A 22,516-nucleotide genomic window follows, 5' to 3' on the forward strand; every position below is an offset into this window, starting at 1 on the left:
TTTAACTTTAGAAAAGGTGATTATGACAAATGAGAAAAACGGTGAAAGTAAGACTGAAAGGTGCAACTCGCAGGGTAAAAAACTTGCATCAGGAGTGATGCTGTTTAAAAACACCATCCTGGAGGTACAGGACAAAAATATTCCACATATTAGAAAAAGGGGAAAAAAGACCAAACGTCAGCCGGCGTGGCTAAACAGTAAGGTAAAGGAAGTCATTAGAACCAAAAAACAATCATTCAGAAAGTGGAGAAGAGAACCGACTGAAAGTAACAAGATAAAACATAAGGAATGCCAAGCAAATGCAAAGCGGAGATAAGGAGGGCAAAAAAGGACTTTGAAAAAAAAGTTAGCGTTAGAAGCGAAAATACATAGTAAAAAATTTTTTAGATACATTAAAAGCAGGAAGCCGGCTAAAGAACTGGTTGGGCCGCTGGACGAAAATGGTGTTAAAGGGGTGATCAGGGAAGACCGAGCCACAGCGGAGAAATTAAATGAATTCTTTGCTTCGGTCTTCACCGAGGATTTGGGAGGGACACCGGTGCCGGAAAACATATTTGAAGCGGGCGAGTCGGAGAAACTAAACAAATTCTCTGTAAACTTGGAGGATGTAATGGGTCAGTTCTACAAACTGAAGAGTAGTAAATTGCCAGGACCCGTTGGTATTCATCCCAGAGTATTAATAGAACTGAAAAATGAACTTGTAGAGCTACTGTTAGTAATATGCAATCTATCCCTAAAATCGAGTGAGGTACCGGAAGACTGGAGGGTAGCCAATCTTACACCGATTTTTAAAAAGGGTTCCAGAGGAGATCTGGGAAATTATAGACCGGTGAGTCTGACGTCGGTACCGGGCAAAATGGTAGAGGCTATTACCAAGAATAAAATTACAGAGCACATACAAAAACATGGGCTGATGAGACAAAGTCAGCACGGATTTAGTGAAGGGAAGTCTTGCCTCACCAATCTACTGCATTTTTTTGAGGGGGTGAACAATCATGTGGACAATGGGGAGCCGGTGGATATTGTGTATCTGGATTTTCAAAAGGTGTTTGACAAAGTGCCTCATCAAAGACTCCTGAGGAAACTGGAGAGTCATGGGATCGGAGGTAGGGTATTACTATGGATTAAGAGCTGGTTGAAAGATAGGAAGCAAAGAGTGGGGTTGAATGGTCAGTATTCTCAGTGGAGAAGGGTAGTTAGTGGGGTCCCGCAGGGGTCTGTGTTGGGACCGCTGCTTTTTAACATATTTATAAATGACCTAGAGATGGGAGTAACTAGTGAGGTAATTAAATTCGCAGATGACACAAAATTATTCAGGGTCGTCAAGTCGCAGGAGGGCTGCGTATGCTTTGTAGTGCTATAGAAATGCTAAATAGTAGTAGTAGTAGAGGAGTGTGAAAGATTACAGGAGGACCTCGCGAGACTGGGGGATTGGGCATCCAAGTGGCAGATAAAGTTCAATGTGATGCATATGGGTAAGAGGAATCCGAATTACAGCTATGTCATGCAAGGTTCCGCATTAGGAGTTACGGACCTAGAAAGGGATCTGGGAGTCATCGTTGATAAGACGTTAAAAACGTCTGCCCAGTGTGCTTGCCGCGGCTAGAAGCACGCAGAATGTTGAGTATTATTAGGAAAGGGATGGAAAACAAACACAAGGATGTTATAATACCTTTGTATCGCTCCATGGTATGACCGCACCTCGAGTATTGTGTCCAATTCTGGTTGCCGTATCTCAAAAAAAGATATAAAAGAATTAGAAAAGGTGCAGAGAAGGGCGACAAAATGATAATGGGAATGGAATGACTTCCCTATGAGGAAAGGCTGAGAAGGTTAGGGCTCTTCAGCTTGGAGAAAAGGCGATTGAGGGGTGATATGATAGAAGTCTACAAGATAATGAGCAGAGTAGAATGGACAGATGTGAAGCGTTTGTTTACACTTTCAAACAACAATAAAACCAGGGACACAGGATGAAGCTAGAATATGGTAGATTTAAAACAAATAGGAGAAAATGTTTCTTTACTCAGCGTGTAGTTAGACTCTGGAACTCGTTGCCGGAGAATGTAGTGACAGCAGCTGGCCTTACGGAATTTAAAGGGGGTTGGACAGATTCCTGAGGGAAAAGTCCATTGAACATTAATTTTTTTTTTTTTTTTTTTGGGGGGGGGGGGGGGGGGGGGGGGGGGGTTGCGGGTTCTTGAAGCCTGGATTGGCCGCTGTCGGAGACAGGATGCTGGGCTTGATGACCCTTAGTCTTTTCCCAGTATGGCGGTGCTTATGTGCTTATGCCTCCTGTACATTGGGGTAAAGGTCTTCATAAAGGTGGTTAATAAATCCCCAGAAATCCGACAGCTGTGCTAACACTGTGGTGGCACCTGAGCACCTGCCACAATCCGACACCAAAGGTGCTATATCTCCCTCTCACTACTAGCAACAGTGATCACCAGGTAGCTAAGATCTCCAGCACACCCTCACATTGTAGTTCCGAGGCTTCACATACACTCCCTGTTGCTACTAGTACATACATTGACAAATTATTACCCCCCCCCCCCCACTTTTTTTAAAAATCCTAAGTCATTAAGAGAGGAGGAAGACTGGAGGGACCTCAAACCCCTCCCCTTCAAGTAAGGGCCCTGTGGAACCATGCTGTCACAAACACCTGGTTGTGGCACCCCCTTTAAAAAAAAACAAACCTGGGACCAGAGGCTGGAGTACTACGGTTGGGGGGGGGGGGGGGGGGTTGCTTCTCCCCCTGCTGGCAGCAGTCCTAGGGACTAATCACCAGACAAGCCACACCAAGCCAAAATCCATGAACTGAAACTTGGGGGCCAAAGAGAAAACCTCCTCAAACTTCATCAGAGCAAAAGTTTTATCACTGATCTCACGGACCACCTTAATTTTATGCTTCGGAAAGGATGTTTCCCAAAGGAACATGGTAGTATTCTGCTTACCCCAATTCCAAAGGACCCGAAGAAAAAGGCCAATATTATTACTAACTATCATCCAGTGGCTTCTATCCCACTACTAGTAAAACTTATGGAAAACATGGTCACTACTCAACATATTACTTGAACCAATTTAATATTCTTCATGAATCTCAATCAGGTTTCCGCACTCAGCATAGCACTGAAACAGTTCTGATTACTCTGTTGTCCAATTTTAAAAACACCATTTCTGTGGGCAAAAATATTCTTTTACTACAGTTTGATTTGTCCAGTGTGTTCGACATGGTTGACCATGCCATCTTTCTTAGCATCTTAGATAAATTTGGTATTGGCAGCTATGTGCTAAATTGGTTCAAGGGTTTCCTTTCCTCTAGGTCTTACCAAGTCAAAGTGAACTCCACTCTCTCACCGCCTTGGACACTTGTCTGTGGAGTACCGCAAGGATCTCCATCTCCGACGCTCTTCAACATTATGATGATTCCTCTTGCTTCTGCATTATCCAAGCATGGCCTTACACCTTTTATCTACGCAGATGATGTAACATCTCCATCCCTTTTAAGTCTACCCTGTCTGAAATTACTGGCGCAATCCAGGTCAGTTATTCCATTTTGGAATCCTGGGCTAATGCATTTAAATTTAAACTCAATAAGGATAAAACTCATTGCATTGTTTTTTCTTCCAAACATAACAAATCTCTCCCTACAGCTCTGGTTACTCCTGACACTACTCTCCCAATCTCGAACAGTTTGAAAATTCTTGGGATCACGCTGGACAGCCAACTGTCACTTGATTGTCAAGCAAATACGAAGAAAATGTTCTTCTTTTTGTGGAAGCTTAAACGCATCAAAGAGCTCCTGCCTAAGGATATTTTTCGAACCCTGATTCACTCTTTGGTCTTAAGTCACATCGACTACTGCAGTGGCATTTTTGCTGGTTGTACACACTATATTCAGAAGAAGCTCCAGACGGTTCAAAACACCGGAGACTATTTCTTGGCAAGTCTCGCTTTGACTGTGCGCAGCCTCTTCGTATGAAACTTCATTGGCTTCTCATTAAGGACCGTATTGATTTCAAGATCTGTGCCTTAACTCACAAGATCATTTACGGTGAAGCACCTGTGTTCACCTGCGATTTGATCGATTTGCCGTTGAGAAATTCTTTGGTGACATCTCGAACTTATCTTAATCTGCACTATCCTTCGTGCAGGCATCTAAAATATAAGACAATATACACCTCTTCCTTCTCATTCATCAGTCTGTGAACCTGGAATGCTTTGCTGAGACTTTTGAAAGTCAACGGATCATCAAACTTTTACAAAACTGCTTAAAACTCATTTTTTTAACAAAGCCTACCCCAAAGTCAACAATGCTGTTTAACACCTTTATTCTTTTCCCATTTTGTTAGTTTATCCACTCTTTCCCCTTCTGTCACCTTCTCTTAGCTTGCCAATTTTTGCTATTGTATAATGTAATTCTATTGTAACTTTGTTAGCCACATTGAGCCCGCATAAGCTGGGAAAATGTGGGATACAAGTGGACCAATAAATAGACTACTTCTCGAGCACCCCAAATGGCCAGAAGCTCAACTACAGGGCCAAAGATTGCAGACTGTGCCCAGGGAAGCAAAAAAATAAAATAAATAAATAAAATAAATCCTGTGGCAGCAGTCTACTACTACTAAGCAGAGAAATACTAACTTCTTCCAAGGCTGCACCACTTCTTATACTGGTGATGTCACTGGAAATCAGCATTCTATGCCTCGATCTGCTAGTTGAGAAGCATAACCCACTCATCAGGACTAGTCTAGCAGGAAAAGGAAGCCTGTTTAGAAAGTGTTTGAACTCTAAATACAGAGATTTTAACAGCACTTCTGAGGTAAGAACAGTTTGAGAAACTGCTAGAAACTTGCTGAAGACAACAGGAGCCATTTTGGGAAAGAAGTTTGCAAAGTTGGAAAGACAAATATTGGTGTTCAAGTCATAGCTATTATAGTGGAATATTAAAGAATTTATTTTTCAGAGGACTTCTTTATAAGCAGTTATTTGAAAGCTTAACATTGCAGCAATCATACTGTCAAAGGAACTCATTTTAGTGTTTTAGTGACAACCAGGCTGTAAAGAAGTACCTGAAGAGACTAATAATGACAATACAAATATTCACAGCTTGAAAACCTAAGCTTTGCATGGACTGCCTTCATCATAGGTAGATTTAAGTGGCTGGGGGTATCTCAACTGATTTATGTTAATATTTTCTGGAAGAAATAAAATTAGATATCTACACTCCCAAAACATCTACAAATCTGAATCAAATATTCTCTATCAAGTCTTTCTAACCAACTTTTTATTTAAGAAAATTAGGAGCCAAATAACTTGTTCAAGACTTTACCTTCAGGTAGTCATCTTGAGCTACAAAAGAGTTTCGTTGTAGTCTGTTTTCTGGGTTGAATAAACAGGACACCACAGTTTGGATACTTCGGTCCACAGATTTCTGAAATACATTGAACTTCATGGGCTGAAGTCATCTTTCAACCAAACTTTTGCTAACAATTGATCTTCAAACATTTCAAAAATAGTTAGCTGACATACTAAGGCACATTAGTGATGACCAGTAGCGTGAACACAATTGATTCTTCACTATCGCGGTAGTTAAGTGCTACACCTGGTACCTGGATTTAGAGCTGTGATACAGCTCCCAGTCTCAAGAACCCTGGTGCAAGGACCAGACTAGTGATGTCTGGGAGGAAAGGCAAACAGGAAGGTGTTGGTGTTGAAATATAGGGAAGAAAAATCACCACATATTTGCAAAATGTTTTGAAAATTAGCTTATCTGGGCTTCCCAAGTATTAGTCTTTTTTTTTTTTTTTTTTTTTTTTTGGGGGGGGGGGGGGGGGGGGGGGCTGTTAACCCACATTAAAGTCCAAGCCTTAAGCAAACTTCTGATTAACCTTTTAGGTACCTGCTACAACTTTTTATTTTAGCATCATTCTTCCAGCAAGGTAAAATTAGGTCTTGCCTGATCATTTTCTTTCCATTAGTCCCAACAGATCAATCCAGAGACTTGTGGGATATGTCCCTCTACCAGCAGGTGGAGATAGAGAGAACTTCAGATGTTTGTTATATGTGGTCACATACAGCCATCTCAACCTCAGTATGATTGATTGATACCAAAGCAGTGGAAGAAAGGAAATTCCCAGAAGTAAAACTCTCCTGCCTCCAAGAAACATCATAAAGAACCAGCCAAATGGCCACTCGCAATACTTAAATTTGATTGCTTAAAAAAAAAAAAAAGCAAATGAAGGAACTGCTGCCGAACCGCAAAAAACTACTCCATGATAGAAAAAAAATCAACCGACAGCTGAAAGAACCAAAAGGCAGGCCTCTGGATTGATCTCTGTAGGGACTCGTGGAAAGAAAATTATCAGGCAAGAACTAAATTTACCTTCCATAGCATTCCACAGATCAATCCAGAGACTTGTGGGCTGTACCAAAGCAGTCCTCAAGTAGGGCGGGAGGACCCAAACCCCGCTGTGAGAACCAAAGCACCGAACCCCGCATACTGCTGGGCCGCAACATCCACCCTATAATGCTTAGCAAAGGTATAGACTGATGACCATGTGGCAGCCCTGAGAATGTCTTCCAATGATATGAGGCATGATTCAGCATGCGAAGATGCCTGCGCTCTTGTAGAGTATGCCCGTATCTTATCCAAATGCCAGAATTCATTTCTGACTTCCAGGTACCAGAGAAGAATGCGCCTAATGTCCAGACAATAAAGTGCCCTATAGTCATCAAGGTAGTCCCTCCCAGCGAAAGGCCGGCAACATCAGTGACTGACCCAGATGGAAAAAGAAATGTATTTTAGGTAGAAATGAAGGAACCATCCTAATGGAAGCTCCTGTTTCCGTTTACTGGAGAAATGGGTCTCTGCAAGACAGCACCTGCAACTCAGAAATCCTCTGCGCCAAGGCAATAGCTACTAGAAACACTGTCTTTAATGTGAGGTCCTTCAAAGACAAAGTTGTCAAAGGCTCAAACGGAGGCCTCTGCATAGCTTTGAGAACAAGGTTCAGGTGCAAGTCAGGAAATCACCAGCGAACAAGGCCAAAGGTGGTTCACACCTGTCAGGAAACGAACCACATCTGGGTGCACTGGGATGAAGATGCCCTGAAGACAACCCCTGAAGCAAGCCAAAAGCTGCCACATAAACCTTCAACGAATTCAAAGAGATTTCTCTAGCTCCTCTTACAGGAAGGTGAGAATGGAAACAGAGGCAGATGCTGCCGAAACCCCCAATCCAGAGCACAAAGAATTGAAGTTGCACCACACTCTAGTGTATGATGTAAAAGTGGAGCACTTCCTCAACTGGAGCATGGTGGTAATGACTGGGTTTCCTCCTCAACCTCGCTCTTTCAAGGGCCAGACCGTAAGACCAAAGTGAGAGGGATCCTCCATAGCGATGGGACCCTGAATCAGAAGGCCATCTGCTGTAGTCAACCGAAGGGATAAATCGAACACCTAGATGAGATCCACATACCAAGGACACCGAGGCCAATCCGAAGCTACCAAAGTCACCCGGCCGGCATGTTTGGCTATGCGGCCTACCACTCTGCCCACCATGGGCCACAGTGGCAAGACATAGAGGAGATCCAGAGGCCAAAGTTGGAGAAGAGCATCGATTCCTTCCAAGGCAAACTCCTTGCCCCTGCTGAAGAACTGGGGAACCTTTACATTGTTCCCGGTTGCCATCAGATCCATTAAAGGAAATCCCCAACAAGATGTTATCTGCTCAAAGGCCAAGCGAACAAACAGTGGGTCCAAAAAAAACCTCCTCACAATGAGTGTCTTCCTGAACAAGGTCTTTATTCAAATCTGCACAAATGACCCGACATGTGATGTGTTTCGGCCACAAAGGCCTGCGTCAGGGGTCTAATATTGGTTGATGCAAAGAATAACTTGTTAATCAGTTGAAACAAAAGCCCATAAACTGCTGAATGGAATAACGTGAGCAACAAAACGCTAAAATGCTCTGTCATATGCTGGCTGATACCCACTGTTTGTTTGCTTGTCTTGGTTCTCCTGTGAAAAGATCTGCTCAAAGGTCAACAGAGAAGTTCCCATTTCCCTGGGTCCAGCTGGTGGCAACTGAGAAAGTCCGCCTGGACGTTCTGCGACCCCGCAATGTAGGCCACTGAAAGGAGGGACATGTGTGCCTCCACCTCAAAGACAAGGCAGAGACACCTCTCGTGCCAGAGGTGTACTCCTGGTGCTTCCTGCCTGTTCACATAAGCCATAGCACTGTCTGAGAGAACACGAACTGGATGTGCCCACAACAGGAAAACAAATTCCCCGTAGAGCCAAGCGAACTGCTCTCAGCTCCAGCTGGTTGATGGACCAGGTCACTTCCACCGAGGACCAGATCCCTTGGGCTGTCTGAGACAGTGAGCCCCCCAACCTGACAGTGAAGCACACGTCGTCACAATCACCCACTCCAGAGTCACCAGAGGAGCACCCTTGAAAAGGTTCACTTGGACTAGCCACCAGCTCAATGCTGTCTTGAGACGAGTGGACCAGGGCACTCAGATGAGTAGTCCTCAGAGAGGGGGGGGGACCACTGACTTAGAACTGGAGCGGCCGCATGGGACTCCTGGCCCTTACAACCACCTGCAAGGTGGATGCCATGGACCCCAAAACCTGTACATAGCCCCAGGCCCGCAGTAAACTGCGTAACTGGCCCAGTAGCCGAAGACAGTGAGCGGACCAGACACCGTCCCTGCCCGCATGTCAAATGATATGCCCAGATAGTCCAGGGAGTGAAGGATGTAGGTGACACTTGAGAAAATTGATCACCCATCCAAGCAACTGCGGGAGACCGATCTGTTGCCTGCAGATTCTCCTTGTAAGACTATGCCCAAATGAGCCAATTCTTCAAGTAGGAATCCACTTGAATCCCTTTCTTTATGTAAGAAAGCCACCACCACAACCAAGACCTTGGAAAAAGTGCGAGGAGCGGTAGCAAGAACGAAAGGCAAGGCCTGGAACTGGAAGTGACAGCCTAACACCATAAAGCAAAGAAAACGCTGATGCAGAGGCCAAATATGGATGTGCAAATAAGCTTCTTTAAGACAGAGTGCTGTCAAAAATTCCCCTGGTTGCACAGCCACAATCAGTGAATGCAATGTCTCCATGCGAAAATGCAAACCCACAGAGCCCCGTTACATACTTGAGGTCTAGCAATGGACAGAGCCATCCTTTTTCGGGACCATGAAGTAAATGGAGTAATACCCGAGTCCTACCTCCAATGGCGGCACCAGATGGACCGCTCCAAGCTTGCCAAAGTTTGCTGAACTGCTTTCACTTTGGTGGGACCCTTGCATGGAGACTCAAGAAAGAAATCCACCAATGGACGTGCGAACTCTAGTTTGTAGCTGTCTCAGATGACTTCCAAGACCCATTCGCCAGAAGCTACCCTGGTTCATTCCCCCAGGAGGACAACTGAACCCCAATGACTGGTAGGAGATGGACCAGGGCTCCATCATTGTGAAGCTTTGGGCGCTTGTTGTGGTTTGGAGCCCGAGGCTGTGGCCCGGTGGTCAACGTGAGAAAGCTGAGGCTTTTGGGTAAAACAAGGTTTCTGGAAGGAACCTCCATCATCCGGGTGGCAACGCCTTTTGTGTCTGAACCGAGCACAGGCCTTTGACAACCTAGGTTTATCTTCCGGGAGGTGCTGACCCTTGGAGCCTCCAGGGCTTTAATGATATTTTCCAGATACTCGCCAAACAGCAGACGCCCCCGGAAGAGCAATTTCACCAGCCGAGATTTGGAAGCCACATCCACTGCCCAATGCTATAACCAAATCCACCGGCATGCCATAACTGCAAGGGAGACCCCTTTGGCAGAGGCTCTCAATAGGACATACAGGAGGTCAGCCAGGTAAGCTACACCAGATTCCAGTGCCTGCAAAAAAAAAAAAAAAAGTTCCTTCGTAGAGGAAGCCTTCTGAACCCATGACATGCTTGTGCTGCATAAGCACCGCCGCTTCAAAGGAAAGTTAAAGGGAGGACTCCAACTTACAGTCCTGAGGGTCCTTAAGTGCCATGCCTTCCTCCATCTTGAGAGTGGTCTTTTGTGACTGCCAGAATCAACAAATCAACCGTGGGGAGTCCGAGGGATTCCAAGTCCACTGCTAGGAGGGAATAAAGGCATAAGTACATAAGCATCGCCATGCCGGGACAGACCAAGGGTCCATTGAGCCCAGCACCGTCTCCGACAGCGGCCAAAAGAACAATTTGTCCCGCCCATCCCAGAAATAGCGGATTATTCCCACGTCCATTCAATAACATTCTATGGCCTTTTCCTCCAGGAAGCCGTCCAACCCTTTTTTAAAGTCTGCTAAGTCAACCGCCTTAACCACTTTTTCCAACAGCGAATTCCAGAGTTTATCTACGCATTGAGTGAAGAAAATTTCCTCCGATTCGTTTTAAATTTACTACACTGCAGCTTCATCGCATGCTCCCTTGTCCTAGTATTTTTGGAAAGAGTAAACAGACGCTCCACTTTGACCTGTTCCATTCCACTCATCTTATAGACCTCTATCATATCTCCTCTCAGCCACCTTTTCTCCAAGCTGAAGAGCCCCAGCCTCTTCAGCCTTTCCTCATAGGGAAGTCGTCCTATCACCTGTATCATCTTTGTTGCCCTTCTCTGCACCTTTTCTAATTCCACTATATCTTTTTTGAGGTGCGGCAAACAGAATTGAACACAATACTTGAGGTGCGGTCACACCATGGAGCGATAAAACGGCAGAATAATATCCTCATTTTTGTTTTCCATCCCTTTCCTAATACCACCCAACATTCTATTTACTTTCCTAGCCACAGCAGCACATTGATCAGAAGGTTTCAACGTATCATCAACGATGACACCTAGATCCCTTTCTTGGTCTGTGACTCCTAACACTGAACCCTGTATAACGTAGTTATAGTTTGGGTTTCTCTCTCCCACATGCATCCCTTTGCACTTGTTCACATTAAACGTCATCTGCCATTTAAACGCCCGGTCGCCCAGTCTCATAAGGTCCTCTTGTAATTTTTCACAATCTTCCTGTGATTTGACGACTTTGAATAACTTTGTGTCATCAGCAAATTTGATTACCTCACTAGTTACCCCCATCTCTAGGTCATTTATGACTATGTTAAAAAGCAGAGGTCCCAGCACAGATCCCTGAGGGACCCCACTAACTGCCCTTCTCCATTGCAAATATTGACCTTTTAGCCTACTCTCTGTTTCCTATCTTTCAACCAGCTTTTAATCCACAGTAAGCCACTACCTCTGATCCCATTAAATGGGATTAAATGAGGACTTTCATACTGAAGATGAGGAAGAAAGTGGTCCTGGCTGGGAAGAAAGAGGCTGACTCCTGAGACCCCCTGGAGCATTTTAACAAAAATGCTTTGTGCATTAAAAGAACAAATTCTGGAGAAAAAGGTGCAGCTAGGCCACTCCAGTGTCATCTGCAGTGCCTCCCCCCCAGCCGGGAGCTGCCCATGTAAAAGACAGCTCTGTAGCAGGTTGTCCCAGCGCCATGTGTGGGGTTGCATGCAGTGGGACAAAAGAATGGCACTCGCCCACCAGCACAGTAAGACCAGAAACTCCACCAGAGTGGAGGAGTAGCATAGTGGTTAGTGCAGTGGACTTTGATCCTGGGGAACTGAGTTAGATTCCCACTGCAGCTCCTTGTGACTCTGGGCAAGTCACTTAACCCTCCATTGCCCCTGGTACAAAATAAGTACCTGAATATATGTAAACCGCTTTGAATGTAGTTGCAAAAACCTCAGAAAGGTGGTATATCAAATCCCATTTCCCCTTTCCCTTACTATACCGTAACCCAACTGAGGGGAACCCAGTGCATGCTGCTGCTCCATCGCACTCTGCCACTGGCAACTCACACTCCCCAGATGCTCACCCACCGGCACAGCAGGACCCGAGACTCCCAGAGCTACTGTACCGTTGCCCGAGGGGAACCCAGTGCATGCTGCTGCTCCATCTACTGCTGGAAGTTCTCTCACTCCCCAGATGCTGTTCTCCAGCTCCCACACTGGGAGCAGAGTTTCACGGCTTCTGAGGCAGCCAAAATGAAAGAGCCACCAAAGAAAGCGCCAACACCCCCCCCCCCCCCCCCCCCCGAACTACAACTCTTGCCCGGCGATCCGCCATTGATTTATTTAAAGAAATATTACCTTGAGCAGCTATTCTTTTTTTTTAAGGCATGAGAGAAGCTGCTGGCTCAAATATACACCAGGGCACCCAGTCCAGAGGAGACCGGGGGAGGACAGGAGGGACACCAACGTTCTACACCAGGAATCTCAACCCCTATCCAGGCTCAACTGGGCCCAAGGGAAACTCCAGGAACCACATCAATTCAGAGTTGCACAGTTACGGCCCTCCACCTGCCTAGATAAAGAGAATACTGAGGATGAGATGGCTGCACATGATCACATATAGCAAACCTCTTAAGTTCTTTCTACCTCCATCTGCTGGTAGAGGGACATAACCCATTAGTCTCTGGATTGATCTGTGGGATGCTATGGAATGAATAATTTGATCACACTGATTACCTACAGCCTAGTGATCCCAACACAATCACCCAGTGCACCAGGACATGGGTAACAGTAAGCACACGATTTATAGTTTCCCTCCTGATCAGTTCATAAGTACATAAGTAGTGCCATACTGGGAAAGACCAAAGGTCCATCTAGCCCAGCATCCTGTCACCGACAGTGGCCAATCCAGGTCAAGGGCACCTGGCACGCTCCCCAAACGTAAAAACATTCCAGACAAGTTATACCTAAAAATGCGGAATTTTTCCAAGTCCATTTAATAGCGGTCTATGGACTTGTCCTTTAGGAATCTATCGAACCCCTTTTTAAACTCCGTCAAGCTAACCGCCCGTACCACGTTCTCCGGCAACGAATTCCAGAGTCTAATTACACGTTGGGTGAAGAAAAATTTTCTCCGATTCGTTTTAAATTTACCACACTGTAGCTTCAACTCATGCCCTCTAGTCCTAGTATTTTTGGATAGCGTGAACAGTCGCTTCACATCCACCCGATCCATTCCACTCATTATTTTATACACTTCTATCATATCTCCCCTCAGCCGTCTCTTCTCCAAGCTGAAAAGCCCTAGCCTTCTCAGTCTCTCTTCATAGGAAAGTCGTCCCATCCCCACTATCATTTTCGTCGCCCTTCGCTGTACCTTTTCCAATTCTACTATATCTTTTTTGAGATACGGAGACCAGTACTGAACACAATACTCCAGGTGCGGTCGCACCATGGAGCGATACAACGGCATTATAACATCCGCACACCTGGACTCCATACCCTTCCTAATAACACCCAACATTCTATTCGCTTTCCTAGCCGCAGCAGCACACTGAGCAGAAGGTTTCAGCGTATCATCGACGACGACACCCAGATCCCTTTCTTGATCCGTAACTCCTAACGCGGAACCTTGCAAGACGTAGCTATAATTCGGGTTCCTCTTACCCACATGCATCACTTTGCACTTGTCAACATTGAACTTCATCTGCCACTTGCACGCCCATTCTCCCAGTCTCGCAAGGTCCTCCTAGTGTATCTCGAAGCAACATTTATCCCTCAATATTGGGATAACTTGGGAAAATCTATTATCAACTTAAAAAAAAAAAAAAAAAAAACCATCCGTCTCTATGGATTAAACACCTCTTAAAACAAAACAAAAATGAAGTGGATAAAAAAAAAAAAAGACCTCGGTCAAATAGTGCTCAATAGCTGTCAAAACAGAAAAGACCAGGGCACAACTAATTAGTCACACACACACACGTCATTTAAAAGAAATAGTTTTGAGTAATACTACAATCTATTTTAAGGTTTTTTGCCGATGCTGAAGCAATCCTGCTCCGGTGGCTTTTAACTGGGAACTTCTTGATGCTTTTTCCTCCTTTTTACTTTTTGCCCAAGTTCATTCACTGCTCCATTGTTCTACAGAAAATCTTTTTTTATTTTTGTTATAACTTCATATAGTGCCATACCTTCTACTTCTCCCACCTTTGTTTTTAAATTTGGTTTTAGACACCCGTATACAGAGAAGGTATGGTGCTTGCATTTATAACCTCCATGAAACTGATGGGAGTAATTTATTTATTTTTTGAATCATCTGTATTTTCCTTAATTACTCCTGGGCACAGATCAACTTACTGTAAGAGTTAATTGTGAATTTCCACCTGGCATGACTAGTCAAAACTTTATGGTTTGGGCTCAGTGGGGTATTATATGCTTGGCAGATTTAGTTGGTGAAGATGGGCAGCCCCTTTCAGATGAGGACTTGATGGGTCGGGTTGGAGATTCCTGGGGGAATAGGATTTGCTTTACGGCAGGTGAGGCACTATGTTGCTTCTTTGCCTAGAGACCTCTTGAGGAACCTAATGGGGAGTAGGATTCAAGAATTCTTCCAATCTATACGAGAGGGAAAGCTAACAATTTCATTACTGTTTAAAGGAAATAACCAAATGGCAACCTCCCCCCCCTCCCAAGGACTATGAGTTCTTGAAAAGATCCTGGGAGAAGGAGCTGGGTTTCTCAGTGAGGCAATGGGATATATCCAAATCAGTGGCAAGAATACCTTTGCTGGTGTCAGATGCCCGTTTGAGAGAATATGCATAGAGATGCATTTATAGAGGATATGTGGCTCCTTCTTAATTGGTGCATATGGGAGGTAATCAAGGTCCAGAGTGCTTTAAATGTGGGAGGAGCCCGGGCACCTTATTACATATGTTTTGGAGCTGCCCAGCTCTGGAGAGGTTCTGGAGTCAAATCCGACAGTTCTGGGAACTGCAGCTGTGCATTCCTTTGTTGGGGACAATAGAGCAATTAATGTTGGATGTACCAGGGGCTTTTGGAGGTAGGAATCACTTTGAGATATTAATGCTCCGCAAGATGTGCTTAGTAGCTAGGAAATGTATTCTACAATATTGGACTGTTAAAGATTCCTCGGCATACTGGCATTGGAGGAATCAGCTACACCTGTTGATATCCTGGGAGGCTAGAGACTCTAGGATTTCCCAGAGGAGACGAACTACTTTTCTGGCAATTTGGGGTCCTTATTTGCAACACCGAAGTCCCAGAGGGCGTAGCTTACTTCTTAATGACAGGTGAACTTTCCATCATGATAAATTATAGCTCCATTTGGTTCCTGGGAGGGTGGGGTTGGCCTGTTTAGACAAGATCTTGGTGTTGAGTTAGATAGTCTATTGATCTGTTACTGAATATAGTTTATATTTGATTGTCATGTATTTCGTGGCAAATACATATTTTGTTGAAGTAACATATGTGAGGATTAAAGGGAAGTTTGGGGATAGGGGAGAAAATATTAAAAGTTGGGGATGCTGTTCTGTAATGCGTGGGAGTTCTACAACCTGTTTAGCCTGTGAAGTTTGCTGAGTGGAATGTACCGTTATGGTTTAACGTGCTGATTTCTCAATAAAAATTGTTTAAACATAATTACTCCTGGGCTACTTCAGATGTCTCAAACTAGCAGGATAATTCTCAGTTCCATATTTTGCCAGTATTTCTTAGAGAAACCTTATTCTGAACAACACAACTGTCTTGTTTTGCCCCAAGTTCTTGATTTAAAGCACGTCTCCCCTTTTCACGGGTTGGTGCCAGGAGCCTGGTTCCACTTCAGGATAGGCACCATATTCCCCAGAATGTTGGCCTATTCATAACAATCCTGAATCCCTCCTCTCCATTCACATATTAATACTCCACAGCTTTGTCTACCTTTTGGGTCATGTGAATACTGGGGGTTGGGGAGGCATTTCAAAAAAGCTACCCAGAAAATTCTGTATTTAAATTTTCAATATAAAACCCTAAAATTGGCTTCCAGAACCTTTTCTTCTGCACTTTTGTATGTAATTTGTACCCATACATGCCAAGACAGCTAGCTTCTCAGCACTATTTAAAATCCTATCTAAGTGAGGTGTGCCATTTCACAACAAGCAGACAAATTACCAAGTGATCTATACACCCATCAGCTAATAACTAAAACACCAATTAAAAGTGGTCTTAACCCTTCCTTCATGGCCTCATTCCCAGGAGACATTAGTGCCATAGGTTACTGAGTAACAGCAAACCAAAAAAAGTGAGGCAACAAAGAAATGAGGATTCCAGGAGAGTGATTTAACTCCTTTAATTTTATCAGCAATTCCAATTGCCTACTAAGCAATAGGAATTGCTGAAAGAATTAAACATAACTTCACTGACTTTACTTGCTCCTTGAAAAACATCACTATACCCAACTGGTAAGTAGCTTCTAACTTGCTAAGTAAAAAATACAAGGAAGAAGAGAGACTTCAGTGGCTTATGGACTAATGACCCACCCATCAGTCCTGAAAAAACATCTTGTACTTAATTCAACATTTCTGTTTTGCCTCATTGTCTTGGGTATTCAGACCTCATTTTGGCTTTTGGATAGGTAATTGAGTCACACAGATGGCTGCTGCAGCCTACACAATCACTTCCTGTCACACTAAGGTGATATGCTCATTTCATCTCTCTTTCAGGGCAGCACAGCAGTACTACTTCCAGTCTGGTAACCTCTACTATACCCTAAAGGTGTCTCCTATATACTTCTGACTCAGCTTCTCCAAATTCTCTGATGGCCTAGACCTCTTTGCACACACAAACTCTACCAACGTGGAGAAACCACACTTGTGATACCCAGTGCAAGAGACTGGTGAGCTCAAATACTGCTGCTTGCATTGTCATATTGGTGAGTTGTTTAGTTATTTGTAATGTCCCTTAAATTTATTATGTACTTTATGCTATTCTATGTTGGCTTCTCAATTCATTGAAAAGGACTTAGAATTTAGCTTTAAAGCTTACAAATCAAACAATGAACTTAGGTATGATGGGACACTGATGTAGGTAGGGGTTAGGTTTTTCTTGCCCTATGACTAAAGTCAAACTATTAACATATCATTCAGCAGCAGAGTCAGGTAAAGCCAACAAGCATAATACAAATACAAATTACATAAATCAGATTGTACCACCATGTATATTGATGAACTATATTCAGACCATCTTCTAAGAATTAAGATCTCTACATTCTGCCATAATAGCCTGATACCAAGCTGTCTACGGGCTTAAGAATATTTGCGAACAAAACTATTCTGTCTGACTAGAAAATGGCTAAGAACGAGTGGAACAGCTGTCTAATGGTTAGAGTGGGCTGAGTGAAGCCCAGTTCAAATACCACTGCAGCTCCTGGTGTTATTGGCAAAGTCACCTAACCCTCCATTGCCTCATATACAGATTGTGACCCCCCCCCCCCCCCCCCCCCAGATACAGAGAAAAACCTACTATACTTGAACGTTAACTCACTTTTGGTTACAACTAAAAAAAAAAAAAAAAAAAAGGTGTGAGCTAATCTTTCCTAAGATTTAAGATAATTTCCTGGCACAAACATACAACTACAGATTCTTTACCAGCATTAAGTCCAGTCTAAATACTCCAAGATTAAAAACATTTGGATTTAGCTCATACGTTTTTAATAGTGTGCCCGATGCAAAGAGCTCCTAAGGCATGGCCGAGTAGGAGCCGAGCTCCTGCTGCCCAGATGAGGTAACGAGCAATAAATTTGGCCTCAGCGCTGCTGGAGAGCTACCGAGAAGAACAGCTGGTTCAGGCATCAGGGCAGCGAAAGGGTATGAGCTCGAGTCAGGCGGTGGTGGACTTCTCCCGATTCGCTTTCCCAGGAACTGAGGCGACACCAGGAAATAAGATGGCAAATGCACGGAAGGTAAAAGAGCCAGCGAGCGGGGAGAAGCCCCGGCAGGCGGACAAATCGCTAAGGCAGCCGGATGTAGGGGAGTCAGGGGGAGGAGAGATTCCCTCAGACCTACAAACCTGGCTACAACAAATTAGAGCGGACCTAAAAGCCCTGTGGACGAAGGTGGCAACACTTGGGGCCGATCTGAGAGGAGAGATTCAGGAGCTGGGCTCTCGCTTAGAGGAAATGGAGTCGCAGGTGGATGTTCATAGTGAAGCACTGGGAGCGCTGGATCATCAACTAACTGAAGTGCATGGAGAGCAGCAGCAGTTGCTAGACAAAATAGAAGATTTGGAGAATCGGGGTCGTCGCAATAACCTTAGATTCCGGGGCCTTCCAGAAACATTGACCTACCAGGACAGCGAACGGGTGGCTCAAAGGATGGTAACTGAGCTGTTCTCACAGAATGGAGAAACAAGGGAGATTGAGACAATTCAATTGGAGAGAGTGCTTGGTCCAGGGCGCAATAAGAAACCTAAAGACATCATTGCATGTTTCACTAGCTACAAGCTCAAAGAACAAGTGTTGAAAATGGCAAGTCAGACCCAGGATTTTAAATGGGATTCCTATGATATTGAAATATACCAGGATCTGGCAGCAGCGACCTTGAAGCGGAGGAGTGAATTAAAGCCTTTTACAAGACAACTAAGAGATCTTAAGATTCAATATAGATGGCGACATCCCTTCGCTCTAGTCTTTTATAAAGATGGGAAATTGCACCAGGTAAAACTAGCAGAGGCCCGAGTAATCTGTCCAGAGGCTGCAGAAACTGTGGATCGGATGGAAGCAGGACCAGGGAAAAGGAGCACTTTGCGATCTCTCCCACCGAAGTGGCAGAAAATGGGCAAAGGTCCACGGAGGCTGCAACGCCAGCAATCAGCTGCACAGAATACATGACAATATATTTACCTAAATGTTGGAAAAAGTGGAGTTTAATGTTGTTGATGTTCAGTAAGATGACTGTTAAGCTGCTCTCCAGGTGTGAGAGGATGGTTGCAATGGCTATAAAAAACTTCTGTGGGGTGAGTAGAGAGCGGGGTGTCTGCTTCTTCCTCCTTGATTAGGCACCCGCTGGTATACCATGGGGTGTCATAAGAAGTTATGGGGGGATAAGGGAGTGGGGAGGGGATTAATGCAAGGGGAAGGGGGGGGGGGGAAGAAATTGTGGGATAAAAGAGCGGAAAAAGGAGAGACGCTATGACCTGAAAAAGGCTGGGGATAGTGGACCAGGAGCACGAATATGCATTCAGGATGGCTGATATAAAGTGGTTATTGCTAAATGTTAGAGGGCTAAACATCCCCAAGAAAAGACAGCTTTTGTTTCGTGAATTGCTGCGGCTTTGGATAGATGTTGCCCTGGTGCAGGTGACTCATCTTAAGTCGAGGCATGAACATCTATGCCACCACAGGCAATATCCCTTTATCTATTTTCCTTCTAGTTGGGATAACACCAAAAGCAAGGGAGTGTTAATAGCGTTTAATGGATCTAAACCCTGGGAGATAAAAGTAATAAAAGATGAGGATCATGTGACGTCATGACCAGGAGCGGTTGCTGAAATCGCCGCTCCGGCCAGCTTACCCACTAAACCCTCAAAATCAAGGAAACTGCCCTAGTAAAGAACCGCTAAACACATCACCCCGTGACAAGAAGGAAAGATAATCAAATCGGCGCTACTCACAGTGGAATTCCATGGCGGCGAAAAGCGTTCGCCGAGAAAAAGAAAAGACGCGAGCCGGCGAGGAAAAAATGGCGGCTCCGGCCACGACTGCCCTGAGCTCCTTGTGGGTGGCGGAGGTGGCGGCAGAGGTGACGGCCGCCATGGAGCCTTTGTTGGATCGGCGCTTGGGACCCATCGACAGTAAAATAACGCTAGTTCAAGAAAACTTGGGACAGCTCACTAAAGAACTGGCGGAGTATCAGCAGCGTCATAGAGCCCTCGAAGACAAAGTGCACAAAATGGAAGAGGAAAATACAGCTTAAAACCATGGTGGAAGGCTATGAAAAAAAGCTTGAAGACCTCGAGAATCGATCGCGGAGGAATAATTTAAGATTTGTAGGTCTGCCTGAGGCCTTAGAAACTGCAAACCTGAGAGTATTCTTGGAAAAATGGCTGCCAGAACAACTACAACTCCCAGAAGACCTAGGAGTCCTCCAGGTAGAGAGAGCACATCGTGTGGGGGCCCAAGCACACAGATGCCGCACGTCCACGAGTGATCTGCCGCATCTTAAATTTTGCGCACAAAGAGGCAATACTGCAGGCTTTGAGGAAGGATCAGGAGCTGCAGTATGGGAACAAAAAGATCTTATGTTTTCAGGACTACTCTGCAGCGGTGGTGATGCAGAGAAGGAAGTTCTCTCCTATCTGCACAAAACTTTTTGAAAAGAAAATTCGATTTGCACTGCAATATCCAGCTAAATTAAGAGTCACCTATCAGGCGGCCACGCAGGTTTATACTACGATCGAACAAGCACAAGCTTTTCTGAACTCCGTGGAACACCGCTGATTGAGAGGACAAGCGGAGGATCAACAGATATCTCATGGAAGATGGGATCGAAGAAAGCATAGCTACAACAAACTGGATTACAAAATGTTAATTAAAATTGGAAGATGTTAATGCCCAATTTGATGGGCTGAATTTGGTGGACCGGCAAGATTACGATCACGGGAAAAAGCCTAGGAGAATTTATTGGGCAACTAGGAATCCCTGGGGTGTGTGCTGTAAAATGGATTTGGTCGAGGACTGGGATCACTGAGCAGAATACCATAGAGAACCGAGACATAACTTTTATACCAAAGAATTGTGTTGATTTTGCCAGAGCGGCCTGGATTAATATCAGAGTGATTCTGCCGAAGACCACCCCAGGGACGTTCTCGCAGAGGGCCGTGGAGGATCCTCCTTACAGACCAGAGAGAAAGCCTGAGAGCTCTAGAATAAGGTTTTGTGAAGTTTGTTTAATGCTGTTTTTTGGACTAACTGGATAAGTTACACAACCATAAGTTAGAGACACACTGAAGAGGGGAAAGATGAGGAAGAGCAATTTGTGTTAGTTGGTTTACGAGAGGGAGGGGGGTAGGAGGTGTTATACGTGATGGTCTCATTTAGAGACTTGGGTTCTGTAGAAGGGAGGTTGGGGTAGAAGGGGGTAGAAGGGCTTAATAAGGGGGAAGAGGGGGGGTTTGGGGGTTGGGAGGGGAACGAGACCTGGGGGATATGGCTAGTGGGGTTTGGGAATGAACTAAAATGGCTTAGGACGGTGTATGAAGAGGGGTGGGGGCTGGGACATCCCTCTTCCTTGAATAAATGGTATACATCTTATGAACAGATATCTTATGTGAACTGGGACCTCTGAAAATAGTTACATGGAATGTGGGAGGGATCTCGTCCCCAATTAAACGTTCAAAAATTTTGCAGCATCTGCAAAGACATAAAGTAGATATAGCCCTACTCCAAGAAACCCATCTATCGGCTGGGGAACATGCTAAATTGCCAACTTGGTGGGTGGGGGATTGTGTATCCGCAGCTGCACAGGGAAAGAAAGGGGGGGTTGCCATCCTGTTTCGAAAAGGAATAGTGGATAAAGTGGAGGTGAACTTCACTGATCCAGATGGTAGATTTATACTTTGTGAGGCTCATATACAGCGCCAAATCATGTTGTTTGGCAACGTATATGCTCCGAACCAATATGATCGGAAGTTCTATAAGATGATCACCTCACGACTGTTAACGAGCAAATCTTTGCCCATAATAGTAGGGGGGGACTTTAATATGGTGATGGACCCCTTGATCGATAGTACCGGGACTAGGAGGAATGAGCTTAGACAGGAGTCTCGGGGGCTGCCTAATCTTTGCCGACAGGTGGGGCTAGTGGACGTCTGGAGGATTTTCAATCCGCAGGGGAGAGACTATACACACCTCTCACGGGCACAAGGCACGAATTGATTATTTGTTGATTTCAGAACAGATGTTCAATTCAGTGACGACATCAGTAATAGGAGCAGATGTGATATCTGATCATGCCTGGGTGGAAATGAGCTGGGCGCCTAAGGAGGAGGGGGGAGTGGAACGGAGATGGGTGTTTCCCGCGGAGCTATATCAGGATCAGCGTTTTAGGGCCTCCATACATCAGAGTTGGCGGGATTATAAAGCACACAACGCAATACACGTTGAAGACCCGGTCCTGTATTGGGAGGCGGCCAAGGCAGTATTTCGAGGAGAAATCATCAGCTATATGGCTCACAAACGTAAGGCTAGGAATAGAGAGATACTGAGGTTGAGTCAGTTAGTATGCAGAGCTCGGAGAAGATATGGACAACAGGCCTCCATTGAGAATAGACAGTATTTAATACTCTTGCAGAGGAAATTAAATGAAATACTTCATTATAAAGCAGTTAAATCGCAAATCTATTATAAATATCAATTATATAAGTATGGGAACAAATGTGGTCGATTGATGGCGCGTTTGATTGCAACCAAACAAGGTAAAACTAGGATCTTGACTATGAAGAAGAGGCAGGGAGAACGAGTCCATACGGACAAGGAAATTGGTGAGAATTTTTATCAATATTACAAAAGATTATATGAGGCCCCGCCTGATGATGGTCTGTCGGGAGACTCCTACTTAGATCAGATAGGATTACCAACACTGTCCCCTCAAGAGGTGCAGCGACTTAATACTCTTATTACACCAGATGAGGTGTTTCTGGCG

The 22,516-nt window shown here is 44.7% G+C and overlaps 1 protein-coding gene across 1 annotated transcript in view; it reads right to left on the reverse strand.

The window, feature by feature from the left end:
- The window catches only part of DAZL (deleted in azoospermia like), a 312,957-nt gene that overhangs the window by 18,478 nt on the left and 271,963 nt on the right, over positions 1 to 22,516 (reverse strand). The window contains 1 exon segment of the mRNA XM_030202610.1: positions 5,330 to 5,431. Within this exon segment, the coding sequence (XP_030058470.1) occupies positions 5,330 to 5,431 (102 nt within the window).

This window comes from Microcaecilia unicolor, chromosome 1, assembly GCF_901765095.1.
Source record: "Microcaecilia unicolor chromosome 1, aMicUni1.1, whole genome shotgun sequence".
NCBI classification, from domain to species: Eukaryota; Metazoa; Chordata; class Amphibia; order Gymnophiona; family Siphonopidae; genus Microcaecilia; species Microcaecilia unicolor.